Here is a 20,164-nt window from a genome sequence, read left to right as displayed (position 1 = left end):
CAGCAGGAAGTACCCAGGAGTTTTTACACCGTGTTAAAGTCTTAAAGGTTAATAGTGTTTCTAATTAGGAGAGTGCCCTTGTTGCATATAAATAATCAATCAAAGGCTTCTTGACCTTCATCTTCCCAGCAATACAGAATTCATTTCAGGTAATTTGTTCCCTGCTGTGTTGAATTCACCAGTTATTCTGACATTCTCCTTCCCTTGAAGCATGTAAGTCATTGATGCACAGGATGACTTTTTGTATCAGGAGTGAGGAGAAACCTTATTTGGGTTGTAGGAAATCTGCCTGGCAGCTAAATGTCTTACTCCTATTTATTAGTAACTGTGAGTAAATGACCTGTCTCACTGAAATATCAAGAGCATGCAAGCAGTACTTTGAAAAGTGCCCTGAAAAAAAGTCACTCTGTGAGTTCCCTCTCTGAGGTGATACCTTCCCAGTCTCTAACAGAGGGGAGAAATTCTCAAAATGGAAAGGGAAGTTTCTTACCCCTTCTCCGGGACTGTGTGCACTGGTGTGTGCTGCAACAGTTCTCCATCCCGGGCAGGCAGGGATGTTCTGTTCCAAGCCAAAGAAGGCAGAGAGAGAGGGGATGCCCCTGAGGTAAGCACGTGCTTACACTGCCCAGATGTTGTGCCCTGGGTTGGCAAGTCATGCACAGCTGTATGAGCAGCCAGAGCCTTTGTGATCAAGGCTGGGCCTGCAGAAGGGCAGACCACGTCCTGAGATGAGAGCAGCTGCTGTCAAAATGCTGCATCATTTGTGTCACCTACGCTGAAGCTTCAGCAGCTGGTAGGAATCCAGAACCCTGTAACTGCTAATTGCCCTGGAAAAACCCAGCGGGATGGTGTGCTGGATGAACTGGAGCTGTGTGAGGGCACCGTGCCTGTCTGTGCACACAGCTAGAGCCCCTGCACCTCGGCTCTTCATTTCAATTCCCTTTCATTGAGCCACCGTTCCATGACTCTAAACCAGCATTAGTTTTCACTGCAACGGGATTGGGATACACCTAAGGCCATGCTGGGAAATTAAGTCAGAGAGAGGATTAATTTTAAACATAGCTCAGTTCCTTTGCTCACCAGCCTGACCAGAAAGGTGCTCTGGTTTGGCCCATGTTCGTGGCAGCCCCCGGCCCAGGCCCCTCTGCACAGCCTCTCCCCACCGCCGCCTCCTCTTTTCCTTTCAAACACTCGGGTGCATTTTAGAGGCTGATCTTGTGCAGAAAACATCCCTGACATTTGAGGAGCTCCAGGGCCCCACCGAGCATGCTCACTGCCTGCAGGAAGCTGGTTTACATACGAGTCATACCAAGCATAGCCTGCATGTCAGCGCAGGGAGCTTGCAGCGGGCTGTGAGCAGCACTGCCGGGCCTTTGTCCTGGGAAATTTCCCTTCTTGCAGTCTTCTGACTTTTTTTCTTCTTTTTTTTCTTTTCTTTTTCTTATTATTTTTATTTTTTTAAATTCAGAAAAAGACTTGAAAAGTTTCAGAGCAGCCTTCTCCGCACCGAGGGACGCGGTGTAACTTTAGTTTCCAGGAGTTTGGGAGGGAGAGTGTGCGGGCTTCCTTCCCTCCGACTTCCCTTCGCCATCCTTGGTTTGGGTTAGCTGAAGTGATTTGTTTGAGTAGCTGAAGGCCCTGGTGCTGGTGGAGTTTGGGAATCCGGAGAGCACACTCGGGCACCCGTTGCCTTGGCTTCCTCCTCCCTCAACCTGGGCGAAAGCAAACGAGCTGGTCTTCTTTTGCTAGCCCGATAAATGCTATTTATGAAGATGGACCTGTTGAACTACCAATACTTGGACAAGATGAACAACAATATTGGCATTCTGTGCTATGAAGGTAATGGCTCCATCCTGCCCTGCCGTCCCTCGCCCGGTGTGTGTGCTGTGGGTTCCATCCTGAAAGGAAATCTGTGCTGCTGGGTGTGAGGTGCAGTTGCTAGGGCTTTGTTTGAGGGAAGAGGGGTTTGTTTGATTTATTTTTTTCTGTTCGGGGGTTTGTTTTGTTGTTTGTTTGTTTTCCAAAGGGCATTTTGAGTGTTAATTTCATCTTCCCCGCAGCGTAACAGCAGCGAGGTTAGTTCCAAGGACTGTGTTGCTTTTGTGGCAGGCAGAGTTTTTTGTCGCAGATTTCTGTAGCTGAAAGGACTTGGTTGCCAGCTGGGGGTGTGAGTGAAGGTCCATCTCCAGCTGTGACCCAGCCCAGCAGCTTTTGGGTGATGGGGTTGGGGTGTTTGGCACCCACGGACCCACGGTCCAGCCTGTGGGGCCTCGGCTGCCTGGGTCCCTGGGGAGAGAATTACACAACCCCTTGGAAAACCTTGGGTTTTGGTGTTGCTTTTTTTTCCCCCTCTCTTTGCTGGACTCAGAATTTTCCTTCAGCTCACGCAGGCTGGTGTTAGAGCTCTTCATGTTGTGAGAGTTAATGGTCCCATTTGGAAGCTGCCTGAGGTAACGGGGTAAAATCAGTTTCTTAACTGAGTGGAGTTTTATCTACGTGCAGTTTGAAGAAGTGGTTATGGCTTGGCTTTGCCTGGAAAGAAAGGCACCACTGAGCTAATTCAGCTTGGCAGTGGAGCTGTTTTTGCTGTAGCCACACACAGGCATTGCAGAAATCTTTCTTCTGTTTTTTTTGGAACAGTTTCCATGTTCATTCACAAAAATAAAACTTGCTGAAGTTGTCAGGGAAGGAACAATCTGGAGTGTGCAGATGGTCGGGGGTTCTGCATCCACCCTCTCCAGAAAAAGAGCAGGCCAGAAGGCAGAGAGCTGAATTTCACATTTTAAAACACCATCTTTTCTGTCGTTAAACCAGCATGGCCACATTTCTTTCCTTCAGGAAGTGGAGGGGCTCCCTGTAGAACTGTTAATGTCTCTGTTTAATTTTTGTTCTGTTTTTCTTTCCTACACAAATACGTGTATATTTGCTTGAATAAAGCTCTTTTACAGAGCTTGCCCATCAGTACTGAATAATAAAGAGCTGGGATTCAACAGAGTTGAATTTTCAAGCTCTTTCTTATCATGTGCTTTCTTCATTACAGCAAGAAAACTATTTAAAAGAAAAAAAAATAAAAAGCAACTTGGGAGTTTCTTTTCCTTAACTTTTCCATTGTTCTTTGTTTAACCAGTGCTTTCTTTGGAAGCAATTAGCAACTTCTGATGAAGACCATGAAGTTCTGCATAAAATTCTACTTTAGTGGTACACGTTCCTGAGAATTTTGTTGACGAAGGCAGAAAAACTCATTAGTTCAATTCATTATCATTATGCATAATAGTTACAGAAGGTTCTTTCCAGCCCCTTTTTTCCCCATCCTCTTCTCCAATAATTGTTTTTTAACCAGATCTTAGCTTTAAGAGTTCAAAAGAACAGCTGAAGGGAATACACTCTACTATAGCAGTCTTTGTTTAGTTTGAACAGCTGTTGCTATTTTCCTTATTATGGAAGTTAACATTTTTAACACTAAAATAAACACACACAAAATGAAGAAAAGAGAAGCAAAACTTCAGTGTGGTGTTTATAGTGAGGTGTTTATATCCCAGTGTTTTAAAAAGTATAAACACTGGCAACATCTGCACTGGACTTGAAGGGTGTTTTAAAGATGCCTACAGATCTTCCATGCCTCTGCCATAGTATTTATTTTATAAGTGATTTGTGTCAGCAGTGATGGATCTTGTCTTTTCAAAGACACTGCTGCTGTAGTAACTGTATTGACAACAAAGTGCCCTTTCAAAGCCAATTAATTAGGATTTATTGAGGGTCATACTTGAACTACTTCTAAAGAGATGTCTTTCTGAAAAGTACTTCTGCAGATGTAGGATAAGATGCAAATACATTGTATGATGTGAAAATAGGTCTGGAATTTCAGAGGAAAGAATAATGGATGTCTATGCCACAGGAAATACATGAGATTAGTTTCTTATTCCTTTGGATTCTCTCTTGAAACACTTGCTCTTGCTTATTGAGATTATTGGTATGCTGGTGAAATGTGTCATTATCATTTTATGGGGCTTAAAACTAGTGGCTTTAATCTTTCACCTCTGGCACAAGCCACTGGAACTATGTGCCATTGATCTGTAGCTCATGGATGAGAGATGTATTGATGCATAAGGAACAGGGAAGATTCTTCCATCATGTGCATTTGGCAGTCCTTTAATTCAACATGGATTAGAAGGATAAATTTGCATCCCAGGAAGAGTCCTGCTTTTTCTTGCCCAGCAAGACTTAGAGATAACAATTTGTTATCTGCAAGCTCCAGGCTGCTGAGTTAATGCCAGCACTTGGTTAGCCTCAACTATGGCTTAATCTCATTTTGTTCCTAAGTTGTGTCATCCATGGTCATGCTCTAGTGAGTATGGGAACATTTATTGACAGAGTGCTGCTTAGTTCATACACCATGTTTCTGATTTTGGCCTACTCAGTGGAGGGGAAGAAAGTAGGATGGTGACTAATATGGATGGGATCTGCTTTATGGGCAGAAAAGTGTCCTTTTGTTGGGGCTGTGGCTGAAATGGGAAATCTAGAAGTTCTTCCACTAAGCATTAAGAAATAAGGGTGTGTTGCAGGTTTAGCTGACTGCTTTTTAATATGGAAATCTAACTGGAGTTGACTGTTCTCAAACAATAGAACATTTAATTTTTGTAAAAAAAAAATTATTTATTTACTGTGAATCTGGTCCTATGCTGGAACAGGTTGCCCAAAGACCTGGTGGAATCTCCTTTGGAGATACTGAAAACCTGAGGGGTTGTGACTCTGAGCAACCTGCCCTAGCTGAGCCAGTTCTGGAGCAGGAGATTTGGATTAGAGGATCTGCAGAGATGCCTTCAGCCTCAACGCTCTGTGATTCTGTAATGTGATGGAAAGTTCTTCATACTCATGTAATTAGGGCAGCCAGAGCCAGCAAGAGGATTATAGCCAGAGGTGAGGTGACAGGGTTTTTGTAAAGGGCTTCATAACTTTGACCCAGAGAATAAAGCCATTTGCTTTCCTCAGGTTGCTTGTTTTATACTGATAATTTGTGTCCTTTTGAGTGTTTCCTTAATATTATTACTAGCTCTGACCTCCTTGAGATGCCCTATGATAATCTCAACTCTGATGCTTTTGGAGAAAAATCTTAATTTTAACAACATGGTGAGTTTTTTTTTTTAACAAGATGCATAAAAAAGTGTAAGAAAATGTTTACATCATACAAATGAGGACATTTGGTCTTTGTCAGTGGGAGAGTGGCAGTTACATTAGCAATGATGAATTTATTGTAATATACTTGTTGAGATAAGAAAGAAAATAATAAATTAGAGGATGGTTGACTCAGCATCTGGGTGCTGAGATTTAGTGTGAGTACATCTGATACCCTCCTACTAAACCTTCACTGCCAGTTACCAACAATGGCCAGTTTAATGAGTAGGGCTTTCATAGAACTGTTTTCTTCTTAATGAGCTCAGAGACATCAGAAAGTCCTTGGGAGAGTTGTCCTCACTGAGGTGCAAAGGCCATGGAGCAGAACCATTCCCTACCAGTCTGGCATTCCCAGTGCTTCCTATCAAATGACAAGCACTTGATCCAGGCACGTATTCAGAGGTAGAACATCTGCATCTTGTTTTGCAATGGAAACTCAATTCACTTCAGCTGAATATTCTTGCTCTGAGAGCCTTGTGTGTGAGGTAATGGCAGGAGGGCTCCAAGCTGAAACAAATCCCAGGGAATCCAGCTCTTTGACTGGGGCAAGGGCAGCCTGGCAAGTCCTGGCTCCTGCTTTCCAGCAGAAAATGTATGAGAAGGTGTTGTCTCCAAGTAGAAGATTTGTTTCCTTTTCTTGTTTATCTGGGGGAGCCTACAGATGGCTGTGTGTTGGAAGGCAGATTTCTGTCTTCCTTCCTTCAAATGCTTTGTGTTATTACTGCATTCTCAAGCCTTCAACTGCTGTGCTGGGAAAGGTAGAAAGAAATGCAATAAAATGCAGAGAAATTCCCCCAGGCGTGTTACAGGACTTGGAGCACTCAACATGGTTATACTGAGTTCTCTGGACAGTCCAGAAGACTGACATTTGTTTAATGAAAAAAAATTGGATCCAGATTTGTAGAAAACCACCCCTTTTTGGTTTCAGGACAGCTTACATTAGTTAGTGGCATATTACATAATTACTTCACTGACTTCCTGGAGCAGTGAAGCATTAGCTGGCTGCAGCACACAGCTTGCCTGGCTAGAGATCTCCTTAGGGCACTGCAAGGTGCTTGGAATGTAGGTGTATCTTCCCAAAAAAGGCCAGTTTAGCTGGTTGATGTCAAACACGGAGCCTGAAACAGGCTCTGCTAACTTCATTTGCTTTTTGATGAAATGTAACATGTTGTCTTAAGTTCTCAAGAATAGTTTCCATCAGGTTTCTTTGCTGACCTTGCATTTTACTCTGGGTTTGTAACATCAGTTTCTTCTGTTAACTCCAAAGTTTGGTTTAGTTTCTAAATATATAAAATGTCTTCAACACTATTCTTCTATTAAGAATTAGTGGAACAATAATCGGGATAAAAATCTGTGTCGTGGTGAATTAAGTGTTCTTATTTGTAATGCAGTGTGAAATTTCTGTTCAAAGTCATGTAAATTAAGAAGCACCTACAGAATGTCCCCCATTTATAGAACATTCTGTGGATTTTTTTTTCAAAGTCTTTTATCTTCAGGAAAAAACAAAGAGTTCCTACTTCACAGTTGGGCTTTTCTTAACTCATTTCCTCCTAGCATGAAGTTGGGAATATCCTTCTCTGTACTGACATCAAAATTCGTTTTATTTTCCTCATTCATCAAAGGCAGGATAGATTTAGGTCACACTTAAGCCTTTTTATTTTTCCCCTCCCCCCCTGGAGTTCTGTTGTTCTCTTCACCCTTGATGCTAGCTCAGCATTTGTACTGAGAACTCAAACAAGGAAATGAAAAAAACAAATATAATAGTGGGTTATCCCACAACTTTCAGTAGATAAGATAGGCAGCACGTTTTTTTCTGAGATAAAAGGTAATGAGGTTTGTAGCAGTAAGTTGCATTCTGTGTTAATGAGCAATTTGTTTAAAGGCTGTAACTTGTTACTCACAAGTCAAATTTGTTACAGTGCCAGGTCTCTGTGGATATAAATCCAGGGATTTTAGGAGACATTGAAAAAGCTTAAATTGCTCCAGAGTTTGAACAATGCACTGTATTGTATGGAGAACTGTTAGAGAAAAAAATAAGGCTTAAACAACAGTCTTCATTGTGTGGCATCTAAAATTATGAATGAAAAAGTTCATCCATATGTATTGGTTTTGCCTTTTTTAAAATATCTTCTTTGCATGAAAATAGTTGTCTATTAATTTCGTCTTGAGGATTAATACAGATGGGCCTTTATATTTGATTTTGGCTGAATAGGCTACAGAGTTTGAACATGCTGCATGCAGACAGCCTGCCAAGCAATTTAGCAAAGTTGTTTACACTAACAATAATCCAGCAGGGCAGAGCCTATAATTTTTCACTGATAATAGTATGAGGTAGTGCTGGATACAAGTTTCTGGAGGAGTGTTTACAGAAATGGTGTTACACACTTCTCCAGCGTTAAAGAATCATGAGTGGTTTTGGTTTTCATTTATTTTTTTAAAGCCAGCCAATTATTTTCCATCATATGTAGCATCCCCCTGAAAATGTACTGGAGAGTTGCTGGGTTGCTGGGCACACCAGAGGCCTTGTTCCCCTTCCCTGGGGGTGGGGAGGGTCACTGGCTGGGAGCTGTGGTGGTGGCTCAGGCACCCCTGGAGTGGTATGCACAGTTTTCATTTCCTGGAGGCAGGTTTCCCCTGGTGCTTCAGCTAACTGTTCTTTTGAATAGCCAGCTGACTGTTCTGATGTCTGTGTCTCCAGGTTGGTGTGAGGGCACAGGTAGCTGGTGTGCCCTGGCAGGGACCTGGGGAGGCTGGATGGGATGGAAGGAGAAGCTGTCCATCATCCAGCATGAGCACAGCTTGGAACAGGCAGTTGAGATCTTAATTAGGGTTATCTCTGTCAGCTCCTAAACCTCATGTTGCAGATGGATGAAGTTGGAAGAGTCATTCTTAACATCAGTAGTAGTTTGGCACTGATTCTAGGTAAGGCAAGCTTGGAGTAGTGCAGCTGTTAGGAAAGAGCTCCCTACAGCTTTTTCTTGTGTAACCCATGGTCTGCCTGGGACCACCACAGCATTGCTTCCAGCCCAAGAAATTATCATCCAAAAACTTGAGTGAGGTGCTGAGTCTTCATCCAAGATACTTGGTTGTAATAGGAATGCAAGTCCTGAACATCTCAGGTCAAAAGTAATAGGAGTCTGGGAGGAGAAAGTGTGAAACTTGAGTTTAGAATGTTTCCTTTAGCTAAACTTCATGGCACTGTTTGGTATCAGACTTTTTAAAGTAACACCTTTTTGTTTTGTTTTCTTTTCTCTTTTTAACTTTGTGGTTGCTAGTGTTAAAAACAAGAACTTGTTAAACATATGGATGCATGGTGCAGTCCAGCTTTTCCATCCAGGAATGTTAATGTGACTTTGTGCTTCATTTTTGTCTTTGGAGGAAAAGATCATCCACCATGTGGTGGACGTGGATGGAGGTAGATAATATTCAGGATAGTGTTACTGCCTTTGTGGCTCCAGCAGGTAGGTGCCAGCTTAGTTCCTTCACAATAGATGTGGCTCCCATGTTTCCACAACACACATTGTTACAAGAATCTCTAATGATTTTAGGACATGTTCTTTTTCACTCTTCATCGTCCTGGAGCATTTCTTGTCAACTGTGAGAATCGAACCTTGTAGTGTGTAACTTTCCTCCTGTTCTTCCAAATGTTGCTAGCAGGTTCCAGGAAATATATTTGCTCTCCCAGGAAAAGTTTGGAACCAGTTGTGTTTAAAAAGCAGCAGTTTTTCCTGGAAACCCATTTGACAGGGCAGGCATGGAAACCACTCTGCATTACACCTCCCTGGTTTGCAAGACTTAATATTTCTTCCTCAGCATGAAGAAGTTTTGCCTTGAAATGTGGGTTGTAGTTAGAGAGACTGAGTTAGAGAGATTGTCTTTTTTTGCCACCATGGGAATGGCACTGCTGTATGGAAATAGAAGCCAACATTGAAATATTTATTCTGTTTTATTTTAATAAAAAAATGACAGAACAGCAGACTGGCAACAGCCTTTATAATTACTGTCTACAGAATGCCCAGCACAGCAATCCCTTGTGTAAGGAAGAGTGAAAACCAAAGCTGCCAAGTGGATCTTCTGGAATAGCTGTTGTCTTTTTGGGAATGTGTATTTCCTTGTTTTACAAATGACATCAGTGCACTCTGCTTGCATTTTAGAGATGGCAGTGTGACTTCCAATGTTGTTATTTAATTGTTAATGTTTAGTTTGTCTCAGTTCTGAATGGAAATTTAGGTATTAGGAAAATTAGCAGGTTTTGCCACTTTCAGAGCAGAACTTTCAGAAACTTATTGTTTCTTGGCTCCAGATTACTAAATTGGGAGTTGTTTTCTCTGTGGTGCATCACTAATTTAATTAAATGGCCATATGAAGAAAATCAGAGTTGGTCAGTCAAAAGGAAACTATTGCTATGAATCTAAATTATCTAGGAAGACCAGCAAATGTTTCACAAGAGCCAGCCAAGTAAAATAAGGCTATTTAGTTGTTCTGTTTATATTCTTTGGAAAATAATCTGTTCTAAAGCAGGAGCTCTACAAAAAGTACTCTTAGCATATAGAAAAAAGAAGTTGACATAAGTAAGGCACCTCCTTTGTGGTGGTTTTATACAGAACAAATGAACTGAAGCTGGGGTGAGGGAAGTGCTGTATGATTCATATAGGACAAGTTTGAACTCGGCCAGTTTCTTGGATTTAGTATAAATATTTATGGCATTGAAAGGGATTTTTTTTTAATATGCTTCCTTGTGCTCCGGATCTTTTCGATGTCCTCCTCAGCCATCTGGTGTGCACTGCTGCTTGTTTAACCCCCACCCTTCAGTTCCCATGCTGTGGCATCTCGGAGACCCATCGCAGTCGCTCTGTGGTTGGCAGAAACTAAACCTCCCAGAGCCAGCTGGGAGAATGCTGACGTGCACACTTTTCCTGCTGAATGCCCCCAAAGCAGTGGCCACTGTTAAAGAGGTGAAGGCTTTGCTCTTGCCTTGCTGTAGGCATCACACTGAGCTATTAGCCAAAGGTGTCAAAGATAGGAATTCCAGCATTGGCAGTGAGGTTGGCAGAGTCTTGACTAGTTTCTGTCTCTTTGAAAAGCTTCTCTTATCAGTGTTTTATAATCCCTGTATCTAACTCAGCTCATCAGCAACAAGAGGAAAAAAAAAAAAAAAGAAATTTCTCTTCCTTTAAAAACTCTTAAAGGTCCTAATTTCTAAGACTTAACTGCTTTGAGGTACATTCTGCTTGCCCTAACAGCTAATCTGTGGAGGTCCTGAGTTTTCCTTTGTGGTACAGTAAATTCAGTGTTACCCTGTTTGATTTCAGGTGGTTCTCAATGAGTCCATTTAGAAGTGAGTGTGACAACAAACATTTAAATACTCACTGTAACCTATTTGTGTGTATATCTATTTTTAATCCTCTCTGCAGAATCCTAGTCCTCCTAGAAGCCCAGTTAATTCAACCTTTAGCTACCTCCATGCACTCAACAGTGAAAATTATGCCTATTTACAGAGGGAAGGAAAAAAAAGAGAAGCTGTAATTGGTTACATTCATGTAAGTCAGGGATGAAACTGACAGCAACATCTGAAGTGTCATTGTAATGCTTTGCCACAGCTTCTAAACCTTGAGGTGATCTGTTAGTAAACAAAGTGCTCTCACCTGTTTTGAGATGTGCAAATAACAATTGTAATTAACCAGCTGAACTGATAAAACCTCTGATCTTTGGAGCTTGGACTGGTGATGTATGGACTAGGTGCTGGCTTTCCAGCAGTCATGGAGGGAACTTTGGGACTAAGGCCTCTTGTGACTGTGGACCCCTTCTAAACTGAGGTGAGAAATCTGCTTTGCTGTGGAGCAGTTGAGTCTTTTTAGTTGACCCAAGGAATTAGCTCTTACCTAGAATAGTGGGCTGGAAGGATTTTAAGTTCCCCTATTTGAGCTGTGATTCTTCTGCAAGTCTGTTCTTTTATGTTTGAGGTCTGTTGAGTTGCAGAGAAGGAGTGTGCCCACTGATGCCAGCAGTTAATTTTCTGTTCTCTTCAGGAGATGAGTTGGGCTAAGAAACTTCAATTAAGCAGCAGTCCAACTGTGGTCATGCAATGCATGGCTTGGCAACAGGCAAGCTGATAACCCGTTCATGACCTAAAGCAGTGCTTCCAAATCTTTTTAATTCAGTGTCTCACTGCCCCTGGAGTGGCTGTTTGGTTTCATTATGAAGAATTCACAGCAGTATTTAATAGACTGCCTGCTTAATTATGGGGTGAAAGATCTTTAGTGGGTGATGGAGGGTAGAGAGCTGCAGAAATGTTTGGGATGTGTATCATTCGAGCAAAATGGGGAAGGATTTAACAGGTAATTAGCTGGGGGTGATATCATAATAATGTAGTGAGAGAATTAATTTCTGGATTGTCTGGAGCTGGTATCCTGTGAATGGTGGGGCCCAGACATACACCTGATGTTTTTTGTTACCTTTGTTTTTTCAACCCATCTGTTCTTCCCTGTCCTTTTGTGTGTTTGTGTGTGTGTGTGTGTTTTGTCAGGAGTTAGTTGCCTCTGCAGCTTTGAAATAAGTAAACCAGGAGCCTGGAGTTAAGTTAATCAAAAGGGAGATTCAGCTAAAGATTAGTAGATATAGAGGGAGTAAGACAAAGCCCTAACTAAAGGCAGTGAGAAGTAAAGTGTAACTTTGATTACTGCTCACACATTGCAGTCCCATGACTGGGAAGATAACTTAAAAAATAATTTCTGCTAGTTCCTTGCTTTTCCAAGAGTTCTGGAAAACCTGCCCTCTGTGCCCAGAAAACTGTGAGAAAGGCTGTCCAGGCAGCATGTAATTTTTTGGTAGCAAACACAATCCCTCCCTCTATCTTTCCTGCCTTAGGTTCCCCTTGGAGAGAACATTTATTTTCAATGACCCTGCAACTTGGCCCCATAAACCACTTTCCTTCTTGTGAAATAAACAGTCCAGCTCTGGTTCAGGCAGGGCTCCCATCTGTCCTGCAGCACCATAGGGCTGTCTGCCCTTTTATCTCTGAATCTGACAACCTCCATCAATCCCAGTCCCTGTGAGTAGTGCTGACTATTGGAGGGGGTAGGAGCCTTCATTCTGATCCAATGTCTTCAGTCCTTTGGAGGAGGAATTAATAATGTTCTCTGGTACCAGATTTTTCACAGCTGAATCTTCTTGTGGAGCAATGGTTTTCACATTCTTTGTAGTTACCTAACATTTTTCTGTGGATCTTCATAGTGAGGTTTTCTTTCCCCCAATAAGATTACTTATCTTAGTTGCATGTCATGAACCCAAGATTAAAAACTGCTGTGTCAGAGGAACAAAATTTATGTTGCCTTTTCCTCAGTAGTGGTGCATGCCTGTTTGTCTCTTTAAGGAGACAATCCTTTCAGGAACGATGGTCATAGTTTTGATTCTTTTGTATACGTTTCTTTATACCAGCAGCCTAACCCTGGAGCAATGAGATGCCATCCTCTCTTCTCTCTCATAAGCCAGACTGTTCTCTGGGCTCTTGCAGCAGCTGAAGCCTTGACAAATTTTTGGTTATCAAAACTCTCCATGTGAGCAACAGCTGAGGAAAACTATTGGGTTGTGTCTGCGAATAATATAAATCCAGTGGGTTGATGCATCTGTATTATCTAACCTTGTAGTGCTTGTGATGAGTTTGAATTCATTCACTTCTGCTGGCTGGGGCACTGGCTGGTTTGTATCTCAGCTCTCTGCCATCAGTTACAGTAGAACTGGGCAAATAAGGGATTGGCAAACTGACATGTCTTCCTCATTTTCTGTGTGAATAGTGTGATCAAAAGACTATCTTGTTTTCCTCTCCATGGCTGGTGTAGTTTGCTGTTGGGTTCAGAGTGCTTGACTGCCCTGCGCAGTTGTCACAGCTCTCTTGCTTGCCCTCTGGAGAAGGGATTTTGGAGCCCATTTTGAAGGACAAAGGGGTTTTGTTCTTTACAATGGGTGCTTTGTGGCAGATGGGCTGGAATTGTTCTGGTGCTCTGTGGATTAGTGTCTTCAGTGTTCTGCCCAGCTCTGTGTTCCTTAAATGTGTGAGTCCATTTCAGACAGGCTGCAATCAGGTAGCAGGAAACCAAGACTGGGATTGCAGTTTGTCCTGTGTTCATTAGGCCAAATGTAATGGGCTCATTTCACCTGAGCTTAGGTAGATGTGCTCACGTTGGTGAGCATGGAGGTGGCAGCAGCTCCCATGGGTGTGGGACTGGCCTTCACCATCACATTTCCTGCCCTGTGGCAGCAGCTTCAGGTGTTGGGTTGCCTGGCCACATTCCATGTTGGGGAAATGCAGTAGCCAAGCCTTTCTTGGCTTTTGTAGCTTTTTTTTTTTTTGTTTCAACTTATTTGCTATGTTTTTATGTTGTGTCTCTATTTTAAAAATACAGCATTTATGTCCTCTCTCAAGGGCCTTCTACCTTCCAGGTAGGGAATTTGGGGAAAAAAATAACATGAGAAGAAATATTGCTTTAAAGGGCAATATCAGATTTCATTGTTCTTTTATAAAGCTCATTGTCATTGATACTCTGAATTTTTCCACATGTAGCAAAGGAGAGCTATATGAGGTATTCAGGCATGTTTATAGTAAAGTACAGTAGAAGCTTGCAGTATATCTAAAAATAGGCTCCAGTTTAAATAAGTGGAATTTTTTTTTTTTACCTTTGCATAGCACCTTTTATTTCAGATTCTTAGGAGAGAAACAGTGCACAATTTATTGAAATGAATTTGACTGTGACCCTATGAAAAGTAAACATTTCAAAATTAATGTTTTCAGCAGTGTTCTTAGAACATACTGTGCTCATACCCACCAGGGGCATTGATTACCCAGGGCAGTAGCCTAGAGGTTAATTTATGTCACAGGATATCCCTGAGGTATCAGCGGGGGGAGCAGAAGGTGTTTTGGACCCGAGTGTCTAAGAAAAAGAACCAGAGGGAGGTTAGCAAATGTTGCCTATTTAGGAGGTACTATTAAAATTTGAGCTGTCATAAATTGAATTTCTGATTTGTCTCTCTTGGCCTCTGCATGAAAATACAGTTACCAGGTATCATTTTAGCGTGCTGAAATGTGCTTACACAGTGAAATCTGACCATTTTTTCTGTTGTGACCTTGCTGTGTCTTTGATTTACTTTTGAAATGGAGGCAGGTCCTCTGGCTTTGATTGTTTCTGCTAAAAGACAGGCCAGTCTTTGATCCCTTCAGCTTCCCCATCCTTTGTGTAACACAGTCAGTCATTTAGCTGGGTCACAAAAGAAAGAACACCTAGATCTGGAAACTGCACTCACTTTGGAAAGCAGTGTCTTCAACATGTTGGCTTACTGTGATATTTTGTCCACAGGTTTTTATTGATGGTGGTTTTATATTGTTAATAGAATCACATTATGACACTGATAAAAGCAAACATTTTTATCTGACAACTTTTAAAATCTGCTTATCAGGAATGGGAGAAAATGCTGTGTAATAGTTGTGAAAAATTACAAAAGGAAGCTGAATTCTGATTTCTATGTTTATTATTTAATCTTTGTGTGGTGGTAGTTTAATTATATATTCTGGAGTTATTTTCTGTCCTAGCAATTCCTGTACCCATCAGCATGGTCTTTGTTTCCCCCTTTCTCAAATGTATGTCCCAGAAGCATTCCATGCAGGTTTCAAGGTGAAGGTGAGAGTGTCTTACCTCGAGGCACCAAGACTGGTGGAACTTCTCTGTGGGTCCAGCCCACAGACACTTACCTAAAGTTTTCAACTGCAGGGAGGAGAAAACCTAGTGCTGAAGAAACTGAAATGGCTACATTTCAGTATTCCTGTACATGGAGTATGGTGTAGGGATACACCAGAAATACTTGCAGTACTTACAGTGCAGTGTTTTGCCAGGGAGGTAACTGGATCATCTCTCTTCTGCTGATCAGTAAATACTAACGTGTACTGTTCTCTGCAGAACATGTGAAGGATGCTTCTCCTTTGTCTGCCTTACTCTTTTGTCCCCTCCCTTGTTTGGGATGTCCATGTTGGGTCACACTGTTCTGCACCAACTCAAAGCAATCTGCAGCCTTCTACATGTGAAGCACCAGCAGTCAGAGGAGTTCAGCAACTGTACCTTTGTCAGCTGATTCTGCAAGGTGGTGGTGTCAGTTTTGCAGTATCTGACTCAGGGCTCTTTGTGCTCTTTCGACAGTTTCCTTCATGTACATGGAGTGTCGTGGCTTTTTCCCAAGCAAGGATTGTGTGTTTCTGTCCACAGGCAGTGACAGGACAGGACCAGCCAGAGTGTGATGATGGGTCTGTGTAGGACAGGTTTGCCTCACCTGCTCCTCAGCAGAGCTGGTGCCCACGTTACAGCAGTGATGCTTTGGGTACTTGCTTGTACTTGGTAGCTCTGCTTAGCACAGCAGCTTGACTTTCATTTGAGCCTCTGTAAATATTAACTTGTGTTCATTTTTTGTCCCTCTTAACTGACTTTAAATGTTTGTTACAGGCTTTTCCTGGGAGAGCTGAAGGAAGTGCTCAGACAGAAGTGCTCTTTGGCACCAGCTCTGCTTCTGGAGCTAAAATCCCAGTCTTGAACTGAGGGAAGGCTTTTTTTTAACATGGATGTTAACAAGGATTGTAGACATCCCTGGTCCTGTTTATGTGGAGATCAGTGTAATTTAGAGAAGATTTACATCTTGGCTGAAAAAAGATTGCAGTTATCAGGCAGACATGGTTTCCATGTGTACAGGTACTGTAGGCAGAAGAAAGGGACATTTAAGCTTTCAGCTCAGGCAGGTGCCTCAGGAGATAATTAAATGATATGTTATCCTGTAGGGAGATCTGGAGATTTATGAAGTAGTCTTGTGCTCTAAAATTAGACCTAAACTTGAGTTCCTTGTTGGGCTGGAACTGAACACAGTCAGAACTGTTGAGGTGAAAATTGAAATGTGAGAGGAAATATTAAGGAGCTCTGTCAGACTGGAGTATTAAAATGTATTCCATCCCACTTTCTATGTGGGATGCCCTTCTTCCCAAGCCATCAGTTTCTTCCCTACTTACCAAGGAGACTCGTTCTGTTGGTATCAGAGAAAATGTGTTTCAGTCACAGTTTGTGGCCAGCAAAGACTTTACTTCTCTTGTGTTTATGAACTGGTTTGTAGAAGTGAAACAGTTGCCATGTAAGTCAATTTAAGTCCAGAGAGTATGCGTATGTTATTTATACAGCTACTCTTCTACAACATGATGAGAGAGAATATAAGGTGGCATAGTCAGTTTTTCACAGGACATCTGAAGGAGCAGATACAGTTAGGTCTGGGGCAGCAATTTTGCCATTTTCTGCCTGTCACAATTTAGTGTTTTGTATATGATACAGCATTTTCAAGTCAAATTAAGTTGAAATCTTCTTTAACTTGTGTTGCTCAGCTGTGGTTCACAATATGTCTTTTGAAAGGATCCTCAGGCAGGTGTGCCTGCACTCCACAAGCAGTATTGCTGTTCCTAAGTTCTGGCTCCTTTCTTTGTGCACCCTTTTGAAGGAAAGGAAAAAGGGGCTGGAGGTGATTGAATGTAGAGATCACTATTTTATTTTCTTGCTTGCCATGTTGAGCATAATGCATCTCTCATTGGCAGGCATGGTCAGATGGAGGGGCCAGAACAGTTGATTTAATCACTGTATTTTGATTTTGGCCATGGGTTTTCTGGCATGTCTATCTGCACAGTGGTGGCCAGAGCCTGGTTCCAGGAGGGAGTGCTTTTCATATGTTTTGTAAACGAGGGAAAGCAGGCTTTGCCAGTATTTCTGTACATATGCATGTAACTTTTTGGTTTCCCAAATTAGCTTTTTGTCATCCCACAAGAAAGTCACTCAGTAAAATATGTGTCAGATAAGTGAATCAGTAAGTTGGCTGCTGAAGGAAATCTATCAATTATAATAAATAATAATTTCAATATCTGATTTCATAGCAGCGTTTTATGATTGAGCTGTTCCTATTAATACTTAATTTTTTTGTTGTTTTTGCTGTTTTATTATGATCTCCAGGTAGACCTGTTTTATATTCTAAAAAGGAAATACAGACTACTGTGACTCTACAGTGTTTGGCAGAGTACTTCCCAGAATTAAATCTTATTTAAGCTAATCTTAAAGAATATCTTTTCTATAAACTGGAGCCCAGAAATAAAATGTAAGATACTTTTTTTTTTTTAGTGGGAGTTATAGAAATATGCACCAATTATATAAATAAATAAAGGTTGTGACTGCTTCTTAGGATATCTTTTTTTCATGAAACAAAGATTTAGCCCTGGGTCTGAATTGATTGATTTATTTTCTTTGGTCAAGCAAGTGAAGTAAATCTGCCCTAAAAAAACCCCTGAAGATTGTTGCATTTTAAGTGTTTCACACAGGTTTAATTTCTGGGGAATTTCCCAATTCCAAAGATCTCAGTCCTTTCACAATGTACAGTATGCTGGGAAGTAATACCCAAACTGAGCAGCCAGCAACATCTGCAGATTAATTGTACTGTCTTGTGATTCTTTTCGTAACTTTGTTTTGATGACTTGTTGAATTAATTTGTGGTGACGTCCCTGCTTGGTATTTGATATCTCAAATCATGTGGGTTTTGTCCATGAATTGGATTTTTTTATGCCATTAATCCAAATTTATGTTGGCACAGGCTGACTTCTGTGTTTGAGATAGTGGAAGAAACCATGCAAAAGTTGATAAATTAATTCCAATCTGTTTGCAATTTAATCTCATGATTGTTAGAACACAGGAACAGAAAATAAAACATGTCATTTGTGGATATCTTGGCTTTTAATCAGAAATGTTTCATATCTTGTGAGGACTAAATTTTGATCTTGGATCAGTAGAAAAAACTGCCCTTGAAGATCTTAATGTACTGTTGATTCCTGGGAATGGCTGGCCCTAAGAACATGAGGCAACTCCTTTTACTAATGAGAGTCTGTCTGCATGGGGGTATTGGAAAAGGTAATTAAAGGTGTAATGCATGTTAATTAAAGTTTATTAAACTCTCATGCCCATGAATTTATTAATTTAGTGGCCTGAGGTCATGGCAATTCAATCCAAGACTTTAAATATAAGGACCCTGTTGACAGACACCACAAGTGAGGATTTTAAATTTTTTAATATATTTTTTTTTTCCCCCAAAGCTAATAATGTGTCAGGAATTCACTCTTGTGGACAAACAGATTTGTCAGCTGCAGAAGGAGAAAAGTAAAGCAGGCAAGGGCAGGGCTGGAGTTTTCTTTCAAAGAGCTTCATTTCAGTCTGTCTCAAGGTCTGTGTCATGTCAATCCCCAGCTGGAAAGACGAAGCCTTTCATTTCTGGGTTGTAATTAATGCTCAGATTTTATGCATTAATAGTGGCCAGCGGGAGAGAGGAAATGGGGAGGGGGAGTGGGAGCTGGTGGCTGTGCCTGAGTGCAGCCCCTGCCCTGGGCTAGCCCAGAGAGGAAGGAAGCTGCTGCCAAAATGGTGTATATTTTTTTTTCCCCAGTCTCTGGTGTCTCCTGGAGTTCTCAGACATATTTTTAAGACTTCTCTGGTGTCTTGCTATCAAATCCACACTTGTGAAAACATGACTTCTGCTGTTGTGGTGTTTGTGTTGCATGGATGTGTCAGGAGGGACGCGGATACCGCTGACGGGACCGGGAGGGAAACGCGCAGGGCGGTGAGGATCTGCTGGTCAGAGACCTGTGCAGGTGGTGGGTACACCTGAAAAGAGCCGTGCTGATTTGGCAGACACTGAGGTTGCATGTGTGAGTTTGAATGGCTTTCAGTTTAGGCTCATAAGTGGTAAAAATGAAGGCCTTTCCTGCTGAGTGGATGGGCTGTGGCAGAGCTGCTGCGCAGGCAGACGCAGCGTCACGCCTTGTCACTGGGGAGCCTGGCTGTGCTCTATCATCCTGCCCAACAGCTTAAGGAAAAAAGAGAGATACTAGTATGAATAGTTGTAAGTAGGACTATCTGAAAGTGCCTTACACCAGCTGCTTGCTGGAACAAAGAGAAGTATTATGAGAGGCACAATGAATGTGTTTGCTATCTCTGCTTTCAGTTGCAGTGCAGACACAAGCCATCACAGTAATGAATTTTGAAGACTGGAGTTTGAACTTCGGGAATTTTATAAAAGCCAGTTGTTTTATCAGAGTGTTGTCTTGCCAGCTGTGTGATGTGAGTCTGGTTACCATGGAGTGTGGTCAGCTGGGGAGACAACTGCAGGCAGCAGGACAGCAGTTGGTGGGGTAGGCGCTGCTGTGGTTTCTCCCTCTCTGGTTTAAATTCAAGTTTGATAAGGAGGAAAGTAGTGGGGGCAGAAGTTTCCTTTTTCTTTAAATACAAAGTAGCTTTAGCCCTAAACAAACTTACAGGCCACATGAGAACTCCTGGTGCACTCCAATTACAGTATATAAATATGCAGTTTATCCCCATAAACAAGATAGGGTTATTTTTCCTCTTGATCTTGCCCTATTACCTGGACTCTCTTGTTTGGTGTTGTTCCCTGCTTGCCCTGTCTCTGCAGGATGGGCTGCACAAGGTGCTGAGCACTGGCCACTTGCATCTTCTCCTGAGGAGAGGTGCTCAGAGTCTTCCAGCCTGTTCTGGAAGAGATGGAGGGTCCTGCTGCTCCCACCTGCTCACCCCTGCTGCCTCTTTGAAGTTTTGTTCCTCCGATTAATTTTGGCTGAATGGCTCTGTGGTGCTGCAGATGTATCAGAAAGTTCTGGCATGTTTATCTGAAGGTCTTGGTGTCCTTACCATGGTACTTCACAGTTAGGAAAATGCGTTACCAAACTGGATAGGTTTTAATTAAAAGACATCCCTTTCTTTGCTAAATTTCTGTAAAATGGGTTTCTTCCATTCCACAATATGATTTTACTGGATTTTGTACTCAGACTGGATGTTAATACATCAATGTTGCTGTTACCATACATGATAATCATGTGAATTTTCATACTTTTTTTAAAAAGCAAAAAAACCCATCCAGGTAATTGCATGGC

General features: G+C 41.8%; 1 protein-coding gene across 2 annotated transcripts in view; it reads left to right on the top strand.

Annotated features, from left to right (window-relative positions):
* Positions 1–20,164, top strand: part of VGLL4 (vestigial-like family member 4) — an 81,115-nt gene that overhangs the window by 32,977 nt on the left and 27,974 nt on the right. Inside the window, exon 1 of one of the 2 annotated variants that reach the window (XM_010008839.1) lies at positions 1,758–1,839. The exons of the other annotated variant lie outside the window; for it this stretch is intronic. Coding sequence (XP_010007141.1) covers positions 1,758–1,839 — 82 coding nt within the window. Of the gene's footprint in view, positions 1–1,757; positions 1,840–20,164 lie in introns of those variants that run through there. 2 annotated transcript variants of the gene reach the window in all.

This window comes from Chaetura pelagica, unplaced genomic scaffold (assembly GCF_000747805.2).
Source record: "Chaetura pelagica isolate M959 unplaced genomic scaffold, ChaPel_1.0 scaffold52, whole genome shotgun sequence".
Classification (NCBI taxonomy): Eukaryota; Metazoa; Chordata; class Aves; order Apodiformes; family Apodidae; genus Chaetura; species Chaetura pelagica.
This window is presented reverse-complemented; position numbering and strand designations above follow the sequence as displayed.